Source organism: Elephantulus edwardii, unplaced genomic scaffold, assembly GCF_000299155.1.
Source record: "Elephantulus edwardii isolate Elephantulus edwardi_28Jun2011 unplaced genomic scaffold, EleEdw1.0 scaffold00174, whole genome shotgun sequence".
Taxonomy (NCBI): domain Eukaryota; kingdom Metazoa; phylum Chordata; class Mammalia; order Macroscelidea; family Macroscelididae; genus Elephantulus; species Elephantulus edwardii.
Window position 1 is genome coordinate 5,128,472 of NW_006399924.1, and position 17,228 is coordinate 5,145,699.

The window sequence follows — 17,228 nt, forward strand, 5'->3', positions numbered from 1 at the left end:
GCCAGTTGGCCAAGTGGTGAGAATCTTTGTCTTCTTGATATTAAGCCTCAATCCATATTGAAGGCTGTAGTCCTTGATCCTCTGCAGCAAGCGCTTCAGGTCCTCCTCTGTTTCAGTAAGCAGGATTATATCGTCTGCATAATGCAGATTATTGATGAATCTTCCTCCAATCTTGATGCCACACTTCTCATAGAGCCCAGCCTCCCGGATAATCTGTTCTAAATATAGGTTGCAAAGGTATGGAGATAGGACACAACCCTGGCATACACCCTTCCCAATTTTGAACCATGCAGTGTTTCCTTTCTCCATTCTGACAACTTTGAACGATGCAGTGTTTCCTTTCTCTGTTCTGACAACTGCCTCCTGGTTCAAGTACAGGTTTCACAGGTGTTCTGGGATTCCCATTCTTCTCAAGAGTCAGCCACAGTTCATTGTGATCCTTAAACTCAAACGCCTTTGCATAGTCAATGAAACACAGATATACATTCCTCTGGCACTCCTTGCTTTCAGCCAAGATCCATGTAACATTAGCTACAAACCCATAGTACCATGACCCCTTCTAAACTCAGCCTGCACTTCTGGCAGTTTTCTGTTGATGTGCTGTTCCAGTTTTTTGTGGTTTTTTTTATAATCTTCAGCAGAATTTTGCTTGCATGTGATATCAATGATATTGTTGGATAATTTCCATAATATAGTTATATAATATGTAAGATTCATATTTACATACTGTTGTTGTTAAGTGCCATCAAGTTGTAGACAACCCATAGCGATCAAAAGTCTTAAACACGAAACTTTCATCTTTTCTCCAAGTTCTCAGAGTTTTCGTAGGCAAGATTTTTTTGGAAGTAAATGCCACTCCTGCTTCCAAGCCTGCTTTATTCAAGAGCTATGCAAAAACAAGGCCTGAGGGTTCAAATGCCTTTTTAAATAGAGGCCAAATCCAATCAGCTCACACCCTGCTGCGAGCAATAGTCACACTCCAGTCTCAAATCCAAGTGTTAACCCCAAACCAGAAAACACACCTTTGCAGAATCTGGCCAGTCCGCTCATCTTCCCATCCCGGAAACAGCTATATTTATATACTGTACTTATATATATTTATAATACTATATTTTACAATATATTAGATAATAGATTATATAATATATGTAATAATAAATAGTATATATTTATTATAGGAATAACAGAAAGGTATTATTAGTCACATTCTCGCAGATGGGAAAAATTTAAATCTTAGATGGTTGTTTAAAGTCAAGTAAACCCAGCAAGTGGCAGAGCTGGGAAAGGACCTCAACACTAACCATTATACGAACATTTGTAAGACTGTCTTAATTTGTCAGTATTGTTTGTAATACTGTCTTACATGTGCTGCTTCCTACTAGACTACATTTTTTTTCTAATCCATGAATTTCAATTTATTAGTGTACAGATAAGCCAGGGCAGTGCTAACCAAAGTTTTCATGAGTGCAGCAGGGCCTGTCACTTGCCCAAGAGGTCACGATCTGGGATGTATTTTACTCAACAACCATTTTGATAAGGTACTTTCGAGAAAGCCCCACTTAAAAGCCCTGTAAAAGTAATACACTTCACAAAGCCCCGCTTCTTGGAGATATGGATCTTCTGGCACCCAGGCCTTAATCACATGCTCTTTGTTTTGAGGCCTGGTACAGATGGACATGATGACCTGGACGATGTGAATCCTGACCATGTGTCCTAGGATTTTCCAGAGACACCTTGCATACCTGTCTGGAGCCTGTCAAACCCCAGCAAAGGACAACATCTTGTTGATGCGAATTACATGGAAAGGATGCAGTGGCACTCTGAAGTGAAGACCATCTTTGCCACAACTTTTCACCACATACTTGCTGGCACAAATATAGGAGGCCTCAAGGGCTTTGGAAGAGAGATGCTCATATTCATCGTGGCCAGAGAGTGGGGGGAAACTCATTCACTTTTGCCTTTTTCCAACCCAATTCAGAGATGTGGATCTTGGCATCAGGGAGACCTCTGCAGAAATGGGACTCTGGATAGGGTTTGCTTTTACAATACTGGTAACACCAAGCAGGGTGGCAGCCCATGGCAATCTTTGCAGTGCTCAGAAGAAAAAGCCAGACTACATTTTTCTTTTCTTTTCTTAAAAATTTTACTTTATTATTTTTTGTGCATGTACCGTCAAATGAGATCTGACTGGTACAGGAGGAAATTGTCCCTCCTTCTCCGGCAGAGCATCTGATGGATTGGAACCGTGTACCTTTGGGATTGCAGTACAGCTTCTTGCCACTAGAGCTCCCCAAGACTACATTTTTCAAGGCAGGAATCAAGGCACAGAATTGCATTAAACACTTTGGATGATTGAACAGAGGTGGGGAAAGGCAGGAGTTGAGAATGCATAAAATAAGTGAACTGGAAGGAATCTATTCACTCCAGTGTAGAAATCTTAGAATCTGACTAAGTGACTGGCTGCCACTCTCTTGAAGGGCAACTCTTCCCGTGAGTTTAATCAGATTCTGCAGCCATCTATGGAATATCTGCTATGTACACTATTCTGGCACAACGTTGGGGTCTAGGGAGGATGCAAACAAAATTAAAGGTCAGCTTCTGCCTTTAGGGGACCTGGAAGCAAGATCCAGGAGACGGTGGTTTATTAGCTCAGATGCGACATAGTATAAACAGGCTACAACCAAGGTGTGAACAATAAACTACTAGAGCTCAGAGGAAGAAAGATTTGTTTCTATTGGAAGGATAAGGTTTGATAGCTTTGCAGAATGGTTTCAAAGGATGCTGTGCATTGAGGGGGAGCCACATTGATGAGACCCAGTTTTGCTGTGTAAACTAGGAATATAATATTCTTCACCATGTCAATCTTCTAAATATTCATTAGCTTCCTAAACCAATTTTTTTTTCTCCTTTTAAGCAAACTATGATGGTGAAGGTATCAATCTGGCTGCCTGTAATTCTCTGGTTTGGCAGCTATGAAGTGGCTTGATGTTGTTGTTATAGACCATTGAGTAAAAAACGGATTCATAGCTGACACTCCAGTGAGTTTTCCGAGGCAGTAAACTGCACAGTAGGAAAATGCCTCTCTCTCTCCTATGGAGCAGCTGGTGGATTTGAATCCCATGCCTTTAGGTTGCCAACACAACTCCATATCACTAAGCCACCAAAGCTGGCTTGATGTAATATAATCCTTTGGTGGGATTTCCTATGAGCAGCCAGTAAGTTGGGGGTAAGATTCTTAGAGGTGTGGCCTAAAATCAAGTATATAAGGAAGTCTGGAGGAGGGGCTGGCTTGTTGTTTTACTCCATCTCCCTTGTGCATCTGGCTCCTCACCTCTTTGGTTCCTTGGACCAAGAGCCTGCCTTTATCTGCAGACCTTGGATTCAGCAGCTGCTGCAGGTATGTGCCACAGACCAGGGGCTTGCCAGCCTTTATAAATAGGTTAGTCATTTCCTTCGGAAAAATCTCTCTAATATTCACTGGTTTTGCTTCTCTAGAGAACTTGGCCTTAGACATTCAGTACTGTGAGTGGCTCTAGAGAAAACTGTTGACATAAATTTTCTAAAGTGATCTCAAGTTTGACTGAGTGGTGCTGATGGCTCTACTACCCTTAGTACTGAGGGCTCTGCTAATGTATGAAGTGAGGTGGTAATGTTAATCACTTAAAATAGCATTACTAATAGATCAAGCATTAGTGAGAAGTGAGGCTCTGGTGGATCATGTGTTTCATATGTTTCTACAATTTTTCAGGATGAGGAATTTAGGGAAGCTACTTGCTGGTTCTATGTATGCTGGACAAGATGGTGAAAGAGATGAGGGCTCAGGGCTGCTGATTCATAGCTCAAGTGCCATAGGAAAAACCTCAGTTTCCATGTTTTTGGAAAGAAAGTCTTACATCTTGTTGTAACCTCCTAAGTGCCCATCAACAAATGAACGGATAGAGAAGCTCTGACATATTTACACAATGGAATAATACGCTGCATTGAAAAACAAAGAACTCATGAAATATTGTACAAAATGGGTGACCCTGGTGGACATTATGCTGAGTGAAATATCTCAGTCACAAAAGGACAAATACTGTATAGTGTCACTGTTGTAAAATAGGACTGATACCAGGGTTAGGGGGAAACTGAGAAAGATGGGATAAATTAGGTGTACTGCATTGAAACAGAGGAGGGAGAGAACTTTTTGAAAGGGATTTATTATTAGGTATTATTGTCATAACAAGAGTCCAGAATGAAGGCTGCATAGTGGAGTGAACTTGGGGGGAAGGAGTGTATAACAATGAAATAATTTTTATTTTAATTTTCAAAGAGAAGAACAAATGGGGGGGCAGGTTGGGCAGGGAGGAAAGTGCAACAACGAATGAAGGGAAATCCAAAGTCTCTGTAAACTTTCATTAAAATTAATAATTAAAAAAATCTTTCCATTAACGTCTTATGAGCGCGCACACACACACACACACACACACACACACCACACACACACACACACACACACACACCTAAAATACAATGCCAACTGAAATGTCAGCCTCAAATGGTGTCTGAATTCAAAGTGAGGGCATAGAGTAGGAAGAAGTGGGATCCTGAAATTTGCGATGGGGACACTTGGGCAGATAATGGAAACATTGAGTCTCTAAATTCCACTGCGCCAGCCCTTCCTTATTCTCATCTTACGAGATCAACCCAATTGTACTTAATGTGTTTTTGTCTGAGATCTCACCTGTAGCAGAAGTGGGCTAATGCCTGAGGCAGATGCCTTAGGAAAACTGCTGAATGTTCCATGGAACCTTTCCCAACACCCATTTTTGCTTCTGAGCATACAAGTAGAGGTAAATCCCAGCAATCTCCAAAAGAATGGCTTGATTTTTTGAATATGTGCAAACAGAAATCTAGAGAATATGTGTGGGGATGGGTACTAAGACTATGGGATAATAATTCAAAAGAATAGTTGGAGTTTTATCAATTTGAGCCCTAAGCAGAGCCTTTAGAATTTCAGCTCAAGAGGTTAAGAAAGAATTTGGTTTATCTGGTTGGCTCGCTGAAGCGTGGATAACGAGGAGGTCTGCACTAAGTCAAGCTGAAGTACCAAACCTGCCTCAGTATACTGTAGAAGACGATATTCAAATACTTTGGGAAATTGGGATGCTAGAGTGGATTTAGCAGGTCAAACCCCTAGACTTACATATGGGATATCCAAAGGATACACTTTTTTATAACTATAAAAAATATACTTGTGAGAGAGCTCCAGCATCCTTGCAGCCTACAGCAGCCATTTTATGTAAGCAAAACTTGACAATGGGAACTACCTTTACAGAATTAAGACATTTGATTATAATGGGTCTAGTCAGACAGCTAGTAGTAGGGGACCAGCGGCTGTGGTTACGCTAATGGACAGCAAGTGAAAACAGTAATCAGAATCATCTGATTTGTGTGGGTATCTATACTATGCAAATGACACAACCTTGCTTGCTAAAACTGAGGACCTGAAGTGCTTGCTGCAGAAAGTCAAGGACTGTAGTCTTCAATATGGATAGAAGCTCATTATCAAGAAGACAAAGATTCTCACCACTGGGCCAAATGGCAGCACCATGATAGACGGTGAAGAGATTTGAGATTGTTAACACAGCTTGCTCAGCTTCACAAACAACACTTTTGGCACCAGCAGTCAGGAAATTAAAAGATTAATTGTATTGGGAAAATCTGCTGTCAGGAATTTCTCCAGAGTTCTGAGAAGAAACTAGGTCAGTCTAAAGACTAAGGTGTGCCTGATCCAGGCCACGGTCTTCACAATTCCTTGCTATGCATCAGAGAGCAGAATCAATGCCTTCAAGTTGTAGTGCTGGAGAAGAGTCTTGAACATACCAGGGACCATCCGGAAAACAAATAGGTCTGTCTTGGAGAGAGTGAAACCAAGTTTCTCCTTGGAGGCTAGGATTTTGAAGCTCCGTCTCACACACTTTGAACACGTGGCCAGGAGGGACTAGTCCTTGAAGAAGGACATCTTGCTCAGAAGGGTAGAGGGACAGCACAGAAGAGAAAGACCCTGGATGAGATGGATTGATAACAGTAAGTGGGGCAATCAGAGTAGGTGTGCTCAAGTCAGTGAGAGTGGCTCAGGACAGGGCAGGCTTCAGAGCTGCTGTACATAGGGTCACCATGGGTTGGTTGCAGGCGACTTGACAGTACATAACAACAACAACATGGCTGTGGCTACTTAGTCCTGATGTCTCTTGGAATAAAACAGATGGGAAATCTACTTACTAGGTTTGCACAAGAGGAGTTCTAGGTTAGATGAATAGCCATCTAACTTGAATCACTAGAATCAGTCCAGACCTGAGCAAGTTTACAGAATCATAACCCTGTGAAGGAAGGAGAAATGGTGTGTTACTGACAATCTCTCTACACAAAAATTTATACTGTTTATCTTCCCACATTTCCCTAAAGAGATCTAGGGCCTATAAAAAAATGTGACTACTTATTGGGGCAAAGGAAATAATCAGGCTTTTTAAAGATTACTGGACACTGGTTCTGAAATGACATTAATTCCAGGAGACTCAAATGTTATTATAATCCACAAGTCAGAGTAAGGATGTATGACTGTCAGGTTATTAATGAAGGCTTAATAAGGATGACAGAAAAAGAACTGATGTCTTTGAGCTGTGGTGTTGGAGAAGTGCACCGAACATCCCATGGACAGCCAAGAGAAGGAACAGATATGTCTCGGAAAGGATGCAGCCTGAGTGCTCTTTGGAGGCAAGAATGATGAGGCTTCACCTCACATACTTTGGGTGTGTTGCTAGGAGGGGCTATTCCTTGGAGAAGGACATGATGTTAGGAAGGGTGGAGGGTCAGCGAAGGAGAGGAAGATCTTCAACCAGGTGGACTGACATGGTGACTGCTGCAGTGGGCTCTTGTTTATCAGGAAGTGTGAGGATGGCGCAGGACAGGACTGGTTTCAGATCTTTTGTACACAGGGTCGCTATGAGTTGTACTTGCACTGATGGCGCCTAACAACAACAACAACAGTTCATGTTCACATCACACTGGGTCCTCAAATTTGTAGTGACTTTTCCAGTTCCAGAATGCCAAATTGGAGCAAATACACTCAGCAAGTGGTATGACCCCACATCAGATCACTGACATATAGAATAAGACCATTATGGTAGGAAAAACCATATGGAACTGCTTCTATGTTGTTGTTGTTATGTGCCATCGAGTCGCTTGCAACTCATAGCGACCCTATGTACAACAGCCCTAAACTCTGCTCTGTCCTGTGCCAATCATCGCACTGTCTCTGACACTCTCATCCTGATTATCCCAGTGACTGAATCAATTCACCTCATAGAGGGTCTTCCCCTCCTGCGCTGTCCCTCCACCCTCCCAAGCAGGATGTCCCTCTCCAGTGACTGGTCTCTCCTCACAACATGTTCAAAGTATGTTAGATGGAGCCTCAGAATCCTTGCCTCCAAGGAGCCACCCGGTTTAACCCTTTCCAGGATGAATCTGTTTGTTTTCCTAGCAGTCCATGGTACTCTCAACACTCTTCTCCAGCACCACAGCTCAAAGGCATCAATTCTCCTTCTATCCTCCTTGGTCATTGTCCAACTCTCTGATGCATAACAAGTGATTGCAAACACCATGGCCTGTATCAGACGCACCTTAGTCTCCAAAGAGACACCATTGCTTTTCAGTACTCTGGAGAGGTCCCTAACAGCAGACATTCCCATGGCAATGCGCCTTTTAATTTCCTGGCTACTGGTGCCAAGAGTGTTGACTGTGGAGCCAAGCAAACTAAAACTGTGAACAATCTCAATCTCTTCACCATCCATCCTGATGCTGCCAATTGGTCCAGTGGTGAGAATCTTTGACTTCTTGACATTGAGCCTCAGTCCATATTGAAGGCTGCAGTCCTTGACCCTCTGCAGCAGGTGTTTCAGGTCCTCCTCAGTTTCAGCAAGCAGGGTTGTGTCATCTGCATAACGCAGATTGTTGATAGATCGTTCACCAATCTTGACCCCCCATTTCTCCTCATAGAGCCCAGCCTTCCAGATAATCTCTTCTGCATACAGGTCGAAAAGCTATGGAGATAGGACGCATCCCTAGTGTACGCCCTTCCCAATTTTGAACCATGCAGTGTTCCCTTGCTCTGTTCTGACTACTGCCTCCTGGCCCAAGTATAGGTTTCGCATTAGAATGATCAAGTGTTCTGGGATTCCCATTCTTCTCAGAGTCAGCCAGTTTGTTATGATCCACACAGTCAAACGTCTCTTTGCATAGTCAATAAATGACAGACATTCCTCTGGTATTCTCTGCTTTCAGCTAAGATCCATCTAACATCAGCTACCATAAAAAATAAATGCAACTGGAGAAATCACAGAGAATAGCGCCACCATCAGATGCAGGGGTGGTGATTCCCACCCCATCTCCATTTAACTTGCCTATTTTCCGTGCAAAAAAAAAAGATACGGGTTACGGAGCATGATAGTTGCTTATTGTAAACTTAACCCAGTAGTGACTCCACCTGCAGCTGCTGTTCCACATCTCCTGGTACTCAACCAGTGACCTGGTGAAAGCCTTCTCCATTCCCTCTTCAGAGGGTCATAAGAAGTTTGCTTTCAGTTTGCAAGGTCAACATCACCCTTTCAACAGTCTACCTTATGATACATCAACTCTCTAGCAGTATAACTGATGTTTAACAGTATATATCTCATATCAACTCTCTAGTGGTTTAACAGTATAACAGGGTCCACAGGCACCTTGATTACTCTTCCCTTCCACAAGATCGCACACTAGTCCACTACACTGATGACATTACACTGAGTAGCTGTAGGAAGGAGGTACTAGCAGTGACTCTAGACTGTGTAAACCAACTCAGCTGACCCTGAAGTGGCTTTTCAGGAGGCTGTACACTGCACAGGAGGAGACTGCCCATCTTTTTCTGATGAATTTGAACCAAGAGAGAAGTGCAGACTTTGGCTCTGTAGTGCAACTTCCTATGGTGGACTAGTGATAAGAGTTGTTAGGTGCTTTCAAGTCGAGTATGACTCAGAGCGACTCTATGAACAGCGGATCTGTACCTATCTTGTGCAATCTTCACACTTCCTGGCACACAAGAACCCACTATGGCAGTCACCCTGTCAATCCAGCTAGTTGAGGGTCTTCCTCTTCTTTGTCCGCCCTCCACCCTTCCAAGCATCAAGTCCTTCTCCAACGAATAGCTCCCCCTAGCAACATGCCTGAAATATGTGAGGTGAAGCTTCATCATTCTTGCCTCCAAAGAGCACTCTGGCTACACCTTCTCCAAGACATAATTGTTTGTTCTTTTGGCCTCTATGGAATGTTCAATGCTCTTCTCCAACACCACAGCTAAAAGGCATCAATTCTCCTTCTGTCATCCCTATTCATTGTCTAGCTCTCAGATTCATAAAAAGTGATCAGAAAGATCATGGCCTGAATTGGATGCACTTTAATCCTCAAACTGACCTCATTACTCCTCAATGATCTGGAGAGAGGTCCCTAACTGTAGACTTTGTCACTGCAATACATCTCCTGATTTCCTGTCTGCTGGTACTAAAGGTGTTTAATTCTGGATCAAGTAATGCGAAGTTGTTTGACAGTTTCATCTCTTCTCCATCCGCCATGATGCCTTTTGGTCCAGAACCTACTGGTAAGAACCTTTGTTTTTCTGACACTGAGATGCAATACAAATTGAAGGTTGCATTCCTTGATCTTCTGAAACTCCATCAGAGTTAGTGGGTAAGAAATTAACCCAATAAAAGTTCAAGGTCCTTCTACCTCAGTGAAATTTTTAGGGAACCAGTGGCATGGAAGGGAGCACTGGTGGCTTAGTGCTAAGGAGTTGCACTGCTAACCTGAAGGTGCATGGTTTGAATCCACCAGATGCTCTGCAGAAAAAAAGACACGCACTCTGAAAATCCACTAGAGGTTTGGTCAGTTCCAACTTGAAAGTACTTAACAACAACAATGGAATGGGGCATATTGTGATATTTCATCTGAAGTCAACAATAAATTATGATATTTGACTTTTTTTCATAACCACAAAGGAAGCACAAGGCTTGAGGGGCTATTATGGCTTTTGGAGATAACAAGTCCCTCATATATTGGTTTGCCAGCATCATCACTACCACCTCTCCTAAATTCTTGATTTAGAATTACAAAGTAGGGAGCCCTGGTGGTGTAGAGGCTGTTAAATGAAAGGTTGGCAGTTTAAACCTCACTGGCTACTCTGGATTGAGATAGTCTGTTTCTGATAAGATTTATAGTCAGAGGAGGTTGCTGTGAGTCAAATCATGTGAATGGCAACTGAGTCTGTCTTGGTTTTTCTCAGTTGTTAGCCAAAAGCCTGGTGGTTTGAACTTAATTGCCTGCTAAACAGGACAAAGGCTGGTAGTATGCCTCCATAAAGATTTATTGCTTTGGAAACCCAGCGGGGCAGTGCTACTTTGTGCTACAAAGTTGGAATTAATTTGGTAGTACTGGGAGTATCTTATTTACATAACAGTGGTAATAAAAATTACTTTTGAAAAATCCCTTCAGTTATCCCTAATCTACAGTATATGTAGCTTTTCTAACAGAGTGGAGTTTCCCCTAATACTAGATCATGTTGTTTATGTTCAGTTGAGACCAAAGGAAGTAGCTAGAATCATGTAGTATCTACTTTGTAGGGACAAAGATGAGTTCATGTACATTAAATACTGAAATGATGCAACTGTATGCTAATTGCTTTCTCAGCATTCATTGTGACTATAATCCTAATTTCATTTTAACTATGTAGTCTGTGGGCAGTATAAACAAAAGAGTTAACATGTGTGGCTTCTAACTGACAAGTCAGTTACTGAGTCCACCCAGAAGAGCCTAGGAAAAACCGTCTGGTGATTTACTTATGAAAAATCATTCACTAAAAAAATCGATGGAAACAGTGGTAGAATGTTTTTTAGATAAGAGACAGTGGTAATGATGGTACATGCAAAATGCAGTCAGTGCCAGTGAGACGGAAATGTTCAAGTTGTGGTGTTGGCAGATGTTTTGATGTTAATGTTTTCATCACCCCTGCCCCACCCAAAAGGAAGCAAAACCCAAATTGCCCCCTGCACGCACACTGGAGGCTGCCATTTAAAAGGATGGAGAACTGGTTTAACTAGATGCATGCTAGACCACTAGCTGCTTTTTTTTTAAACATCTCCAATAGTGCCCAGCACAGTGAGAATCATAAAACAAATCCTCATTTTTGTCCCTTTTTTGGATAATGTACAAGTCTGCCATTGTCCCTCTTAAAATGTGACATCCATTACTGAAGACATTCCAGGTATGACCTGGTCAATATGGAAAATCACCATCTCCTCCTTTCACTTGTAGTAAGACAACCAGATTTCTTTAGCTCTTGCAGCAGCCATACTAGCCTCTGGTCTACTAAAACCCAAGATCTTTTTCAAAAGGTCTGCTATCAACCCCAAATCCCAATTCCCTGTATTTATTTGTAGAGGTGTTTACATTTATCCCTGTTAAATTTTCCTGGTTTCCTGCCCAAGATTGCAGTCTGCTGATGAGAGGGATGTTTCTGAAGCACAGTTCCGTGGCTTGACAGAGATTTTCACTTTGGTGGTAGATAACAGAAAAAGGGAACCAACCAACCTCCAGCAACAGGCTGAGAAGGGGCCTCCCTTGCCATATCTCTGGTCACCAAGGAGAAGCCACAGGTGCTAATGGAAGATACTGTGTGTAGTTTTAGTCCCTTCTTTTATGTGTTCTGGAGATTCTCTCTCCTGTACTGTGTCTCTATAGCTCTCTAGCAAAGTAGACCCTCAAGTAAGCAACCCCTAAAACAAGGGGGTGGGGTGCCCATAAAGCCCGCGCCCGGACTTGCAGACACACTAGCAGGCAATCGTCTCCCCTGCGCTTTGCAATGCCTGCGCTCCTTCTGGAGGCTCCCCTCCCCCAACCAGCTCTGTGTCCCCGGCCCCGTGGCCCTGTCCCCCCTGCAATCAGGTCACACGTTCACGGGACTGGACCACGCTCCCTGTCAGGCCGTTCGGGTGCACAGGACTTCCCGGGAGGGACTCGCTGCAGGAGCCCGGCCCAGGCAGAAGTGGCGGGCTCCGGGCAGCGTGCAGCGGCGCTGGCGGGGCGTGGGCACGGCGCAGGAGGGGAGGTCTGCACCGCCCAGGACGGCCAGCCGGCCCTGAGAAGCAGTGTCCCTCCGCGCGCTGCCACTGCGCTTGTGGAGCTGAGCTGGGCCCGCGATTCGGGGCCAGAGAGGGGACCGGCCCATACCTGCTCTTGAAGTCCCGGTTATAGATGGTCCGCAGTTGCTCGCGATCTGTCTCCATGTCCCGTCCCTGATCGACCAGAAAAGTCTCGAAGCACTGGCCCGTCTCCCGGAGCTGCCGGCAGCTGAACTTACGGGGCATCGCGGCGGTAGCTGCGGCCCAGGCAAGAGGGTCCGAGGAAATGAAACTGAAAGTCGTCGGCGCAGCTTGAAGTTGGCGGCCCTTGGATGAGGGTGCAGCAGGGGGTAGGCCCCTAACTGACCCCTGACCCTGCAGGCTCCCTTCTCCCCTCTGGTAGGTTCTTTTCCTACCTGATCCTTCCTTTCGATCTCTTCCTCTTATCCCCTCCCCCTCTCCCCATTAACTCTTTCCTAAGGAGGCTGACCCCTCCCTCAGGGCCCTCCCCTTACCCCAGCTCCCTCCCCTGGCATGGAGCCAGAATCCGAACGTGGCTACCGCCCGGGGCCCCTTGTACAACCCAGAAGGTTTCCTGAGCCCCAGCTATGACTACGCCCACACCTCACTCCACCTCCCCAGGGCCTTGGGACACGTTAAATAGCTTGAGAGCAAGGACAGGGACCTGGATCAGCTAAATAGTTAAGGCAAGCCCCAGCAAAGGAGACAGATCCACCCCTGCAACGAACCTCATTTACCCTTTTTGAACTTTAAAATGTAGAGAGCAGAGTCAAAGTAAAAAAGTTTCTTTAAAAAAAAAAAAAATATATATATATATTATATATATATATTTATAAAAGCATCAAAGTTTAAGAATCTAGTGTCTCTGAGATAGAGGTGTGTACGAGTGGGCGTGAAGGGACACAGAGCTCTACCAAGAGGAACAGTGATTGCTTTTCTTTGCTGCATTGACTTATGTGGAAAGCCTGCTGATCCTACCCTGAAACACATCATTTGGGAACTTAATTGCACTCTAGTCTATATTATTGTTTCTAGTATATAAAGGCTGCCTCAGTCATCAAAACAGTAGCTTCTTTTTTTTTTTAAACAGTAGCTTCTTGAGAGCTGGGGACTGTTAGGTAATAAATGATTAATAACCTTTGAATCTTGGTGGTGAAGAGTACTGACGATCTGTACAGGAGAAAATCGAAACCGAGGTGCTCCTTAGAGGCGTGGATGGTGAAACTCCATCTCACATACTTAGGGCATTTTGCTTGAAAAGGGAGGTGGTGTGTGAATGTCAATGTAATGGATTGACATGGTGACTATAACAGTAGGGCCAAGTGTGTAGGAAATGGTGAGGACAGCACAGGATAGGGCAAGATTCAGATCTGCTGTTCATAGAAGGTTGTTCTGAGTCTTTTGACTCCAGAGCACATAACAAGAAGCAACAGCATCAGTACCAGGAAAGGTACAAAGTGCTTCAGAAGAGATTACGAAGACAAAACCAAGTGAGACTACCCAATTAAACATAAAAAAATAAATATAAAATAAGCCTTTGCAACTATTTATCTGTAACATGAAATAAAACAGATAAATGGTAAAATGGGACAAAGTTATACACAATTTTTTTTTTCTTGAACAAATATACTAGAGTTCCAAAGATATCAAGTATACTGTTCTCCAAAGTCATCGTCTTCAGGAGGCTACACAGTCTAACTTAAGTAAATGTAAGGAGTGTCCAAAGTTCAAGTTAAGCTCCAGCTGGGATACCTTTGTACCTTTTCCCAGGCCAACAATAAAATAAAGCCAGGAATAACAGACTGTATCAATAGGTAATGCAGTGTCTGTGGGAACCAAAGTAACAGGGATGGGGTAAAACAGAACAAGTACTTTGAATTTAATTATACAATCAAAAGCAAATTTGAAAAAAAAAAACCCACACCAAAAAGCTATGAAAGTAGTTGAAAATTTTACTTTGTACAAAGGTTTTACTTGAAGCCCAAGAAGAGTAATGGTGAGTGAACAAAAAACCCAAACACCTTATTTTTAAAAGAAATTCAAAAGCCATTATTTTCTGGACATATAATCTCCTGGATGTTATAAAAACACACATAAATACCTGCAGCATAGTTTAAACCTCTGTACTTATGTTAAAATGTTACAGAACTTTGATTACTATGGAATTGTTAAACCAGTTTCATCTGAAAAATCTAATTCACATAGGCTTGTGATGCTTATTTTCATCTTTGTTGTTGTAGGTAGTGTCTTATTTTTCAACATCTGGCTAGAATCTTCCTTCCTTCCTTAACTCTTCCCCAAAGCTACTGGCATTTATAATAATTCAACTTCAAGATTGATTTTAAGTGGGTCCAATCAGCATTGAACAATTTTAGACTGCAAAAGTTAGTAGTATTCAATTTCTTTATCTTTGGCTTTAGTGGTTGTTCTGTATATTTAAATAACAGTTGTTTCAACATGTCTTCCTGGTATGAGTAGTATCCTGTCACTCAAAGCACTGTATTTCAGAATAACATTTGAAATGTTATTATTTTTTTTTTTACTATATATGCAACACTATTCTTCCTTAATTTGTCATCTGGGCATGACAGATCATGATTTACTTGGATCCACAATCAACGCCCATGGTAAGAGCATTCAAGAAATCAAGAGACCTGTTGCACTGGGAAAATCTGCTGTCAGGTAGGACCTCTTTAAGTGTCAACGAGCAAGATGTCAGTTTAAAGACATAGGTGCACCTGATCCATGCTATATCCCCTTTTTCAAAAATGAATTTGAATGAAAAGTTTACAGAAACTGGATTATCATTCATTCATTGTTGCACTTTTCTCCCTGCCCAACTTCTCTCCCAGTTTGTTCTTCTCTTTGAAAAGTAAAATTCTTTCAGTTATACAGTCCCTCCTCCTCATGCTATATTTTCAATTGCTTTCTTTTTCATTTTTTTTATCTTCCCTTCCATGTTGTGTACTATTGAATCGGATTGAGCTGGCACAGGAGATTGCCCCTCCGCCTCCAGAGGAGCATCGGGTGGATTTGAAACGTGTGCCGTTGCTATTGCAGCACAGCTTCTTGCCAGTAGGCCACCAGAACTCCCTTTCCAGTTGCTTTCTATGTATCAGGAACTTGGACAATGAATATGATGTAAGAATTGATACCTTTGAATTGTGGTGATGGAGAAGATTGAGTATTACATGGACTGCCAAAAGAACAAGCAAGTCTATCTTGGAAGAAGTGCAATCAAGGTGCTCCTTAGAGGTAAGGATGGTAAAACTCTGTCTTACATACTTTGGGCATGTAGAACCTCATGTCTGGGAAAGTTGGATGGTAAGAGAAAGAGGAACCCTCAACATTTCATACTGACAGAGTAACTAAGGGCTCCAGGTATCAGAGGTCATTAAGATTTGCTCAAGATGTGGCAGTCTGTTATCCATAGGGTCAATGCTCACTCCAAACTGTGAAACAGACTCTTAAGATTACACTGAAGAAAATTAGATGCTCTCACAGCACCTCAGGGAGCTCTGGTGGCCCAGTAGTGAAGAGCTGTGCTGACAAATGGAAGACAGACAGTTCACACGCACTAGTATCTCTGTGGGAAAAGGACAATAGTCTTTCCCCATGCAGTTTACAGCATCTGAAAATCAACTGGAAGGTCTGCTATGTGCACATGACAACATAACAGCTCAGTAAGCTGGTTTCTACAATTCAGCATTTAAATGGAATGAAAAATAGTCATTAAATCTGTGTTGTTGAATAAATATTGAGGAGGGGGAAGGGGAGAGTATATAAACAAAGACTTGGTGATTGTAGCTTAAAAAAACACCGCCTGTTTGTAGGAACAGAGTCAAAGCCAGATTTTGAAAATGGAAATTGGTCAGATTTCTACCAGAGACCAAAAGAAAAGTTTCAGATGTCTTACACTTAATAATTTTTGGTATCCTGGAAATGATAAGGTAGGAAACTGATTTCTGGTCTCTAAGGGCTTTTGTAGGTTTGTATATGCCTCATCTGTTCGAAGCAAAATCAAAGCTCATCTTGTTAAGATATCTAGTTGTAATTCTGTATTTTACCAATCTTCCTTGGACTTTCCAAGTAGAGGCTGAACTAAAAAGGTAATCTTTAGTAACTGGCTTACTAGGTGGTTCTTTATAAAAATGTAAATTAATAAATAGGCATTTATATATGTATCATTTTGCATCTAAGTTCTAGATGTAAAAGGACAGGTAGTGGCATCTAGCAACCCACCACCACAAATACTAAGGCTCAGATGAAAGGAATAGCCTTCAGCAGTGCCATTTCAAATCCAAATCAGGGCAGCCCCACAGAAAACTGCTTTCCATGTGAATGGGAAACCTTTGCCCTAGGACACCACAGGCTAATTTCTATGGTGTATGATAAAATAGACACAATTTTAGCAAACATTCAGCTGAGGAAGGCTAAGGAATTCGGGGCTCTGCAGGACTTGGCAAGGGCAGTTCACTTACTAGAACACAAATAACCAAAGGTTTTAGATGGCGGTGAAGAACTTTTACAAGTTAGCTTCAACTAAGGCAATCAATAGGATAGCCCTGAAGCAAACAAGTAATAGATGAAAAGCAAAGGCAAGAATATTTGCATCTATCTACACTAACAGTGAAATAGAGCTAAATGTCCCTTAAAATGTGGTAATACGAACTGTTCTGGGGGGAGGGTGGTTAGACACTGGTTCCAACCCAATATGTAACAGAACAAAACAATGCCCAGTGCTGGGATACCTTCACAGTTGTTTGAGTTCACAGCAGCCCTGGTCAGCCTATCTCATTTAGAGTTGTCTTTTGCTCACCCTCTACCAGACATCACGTCTTTCTCCAAGAAGTGGGTCTTTCCTGCTGCACTTCAGTCTTGTCCATTTTCCAGCTTTCACATACATGCACATGAGGTGACTGAAAATATCATGATTCAGGTTAGGCACACCTTAATCATTAAAAGGTTCAGAGAAGCCCAAAATCTCTGTAAATGTTTATGAAAAATAATAAAATATAATTA

At 42.5% G+C, this 17,228-nt stretch overlaps 1 protein-coding gene across 2 annotated transcripts in view; it reads right to left on the minus strand.

Annotated features, from left to right (window-relative positions):
- The window catches only part of MOV10 (Mov10, Moloney leukemia virus 10, homolog (mouse)), a 39,665-nt gene extending 26,788 nt beyond the window's left edge, over positions 1-12,877 (minus strand). For both annotated transcript variants that reach the window (XM_006895710.1, XM_006895711.1), the window contains exons 1-2: positions 12,602-12,877; positions 12,295-12,512 (exon numbers count right to left, since the gene is read on the minus strand). In XM_006895710.1, the coding sequence (XP_006895772.1) occupies positions 12,295-12,431 (137 nt within the window). In that variant the 5' untranslated portion in view covers positions 12,432-12,512; positions 12,602-12,877. The remainder of the gene's footprint in view (positions 1-12,294; positions 12,513-12,601) is intronic.
- Positions 12,878-17,228: the final 4,351 nt, after the last annotated feature.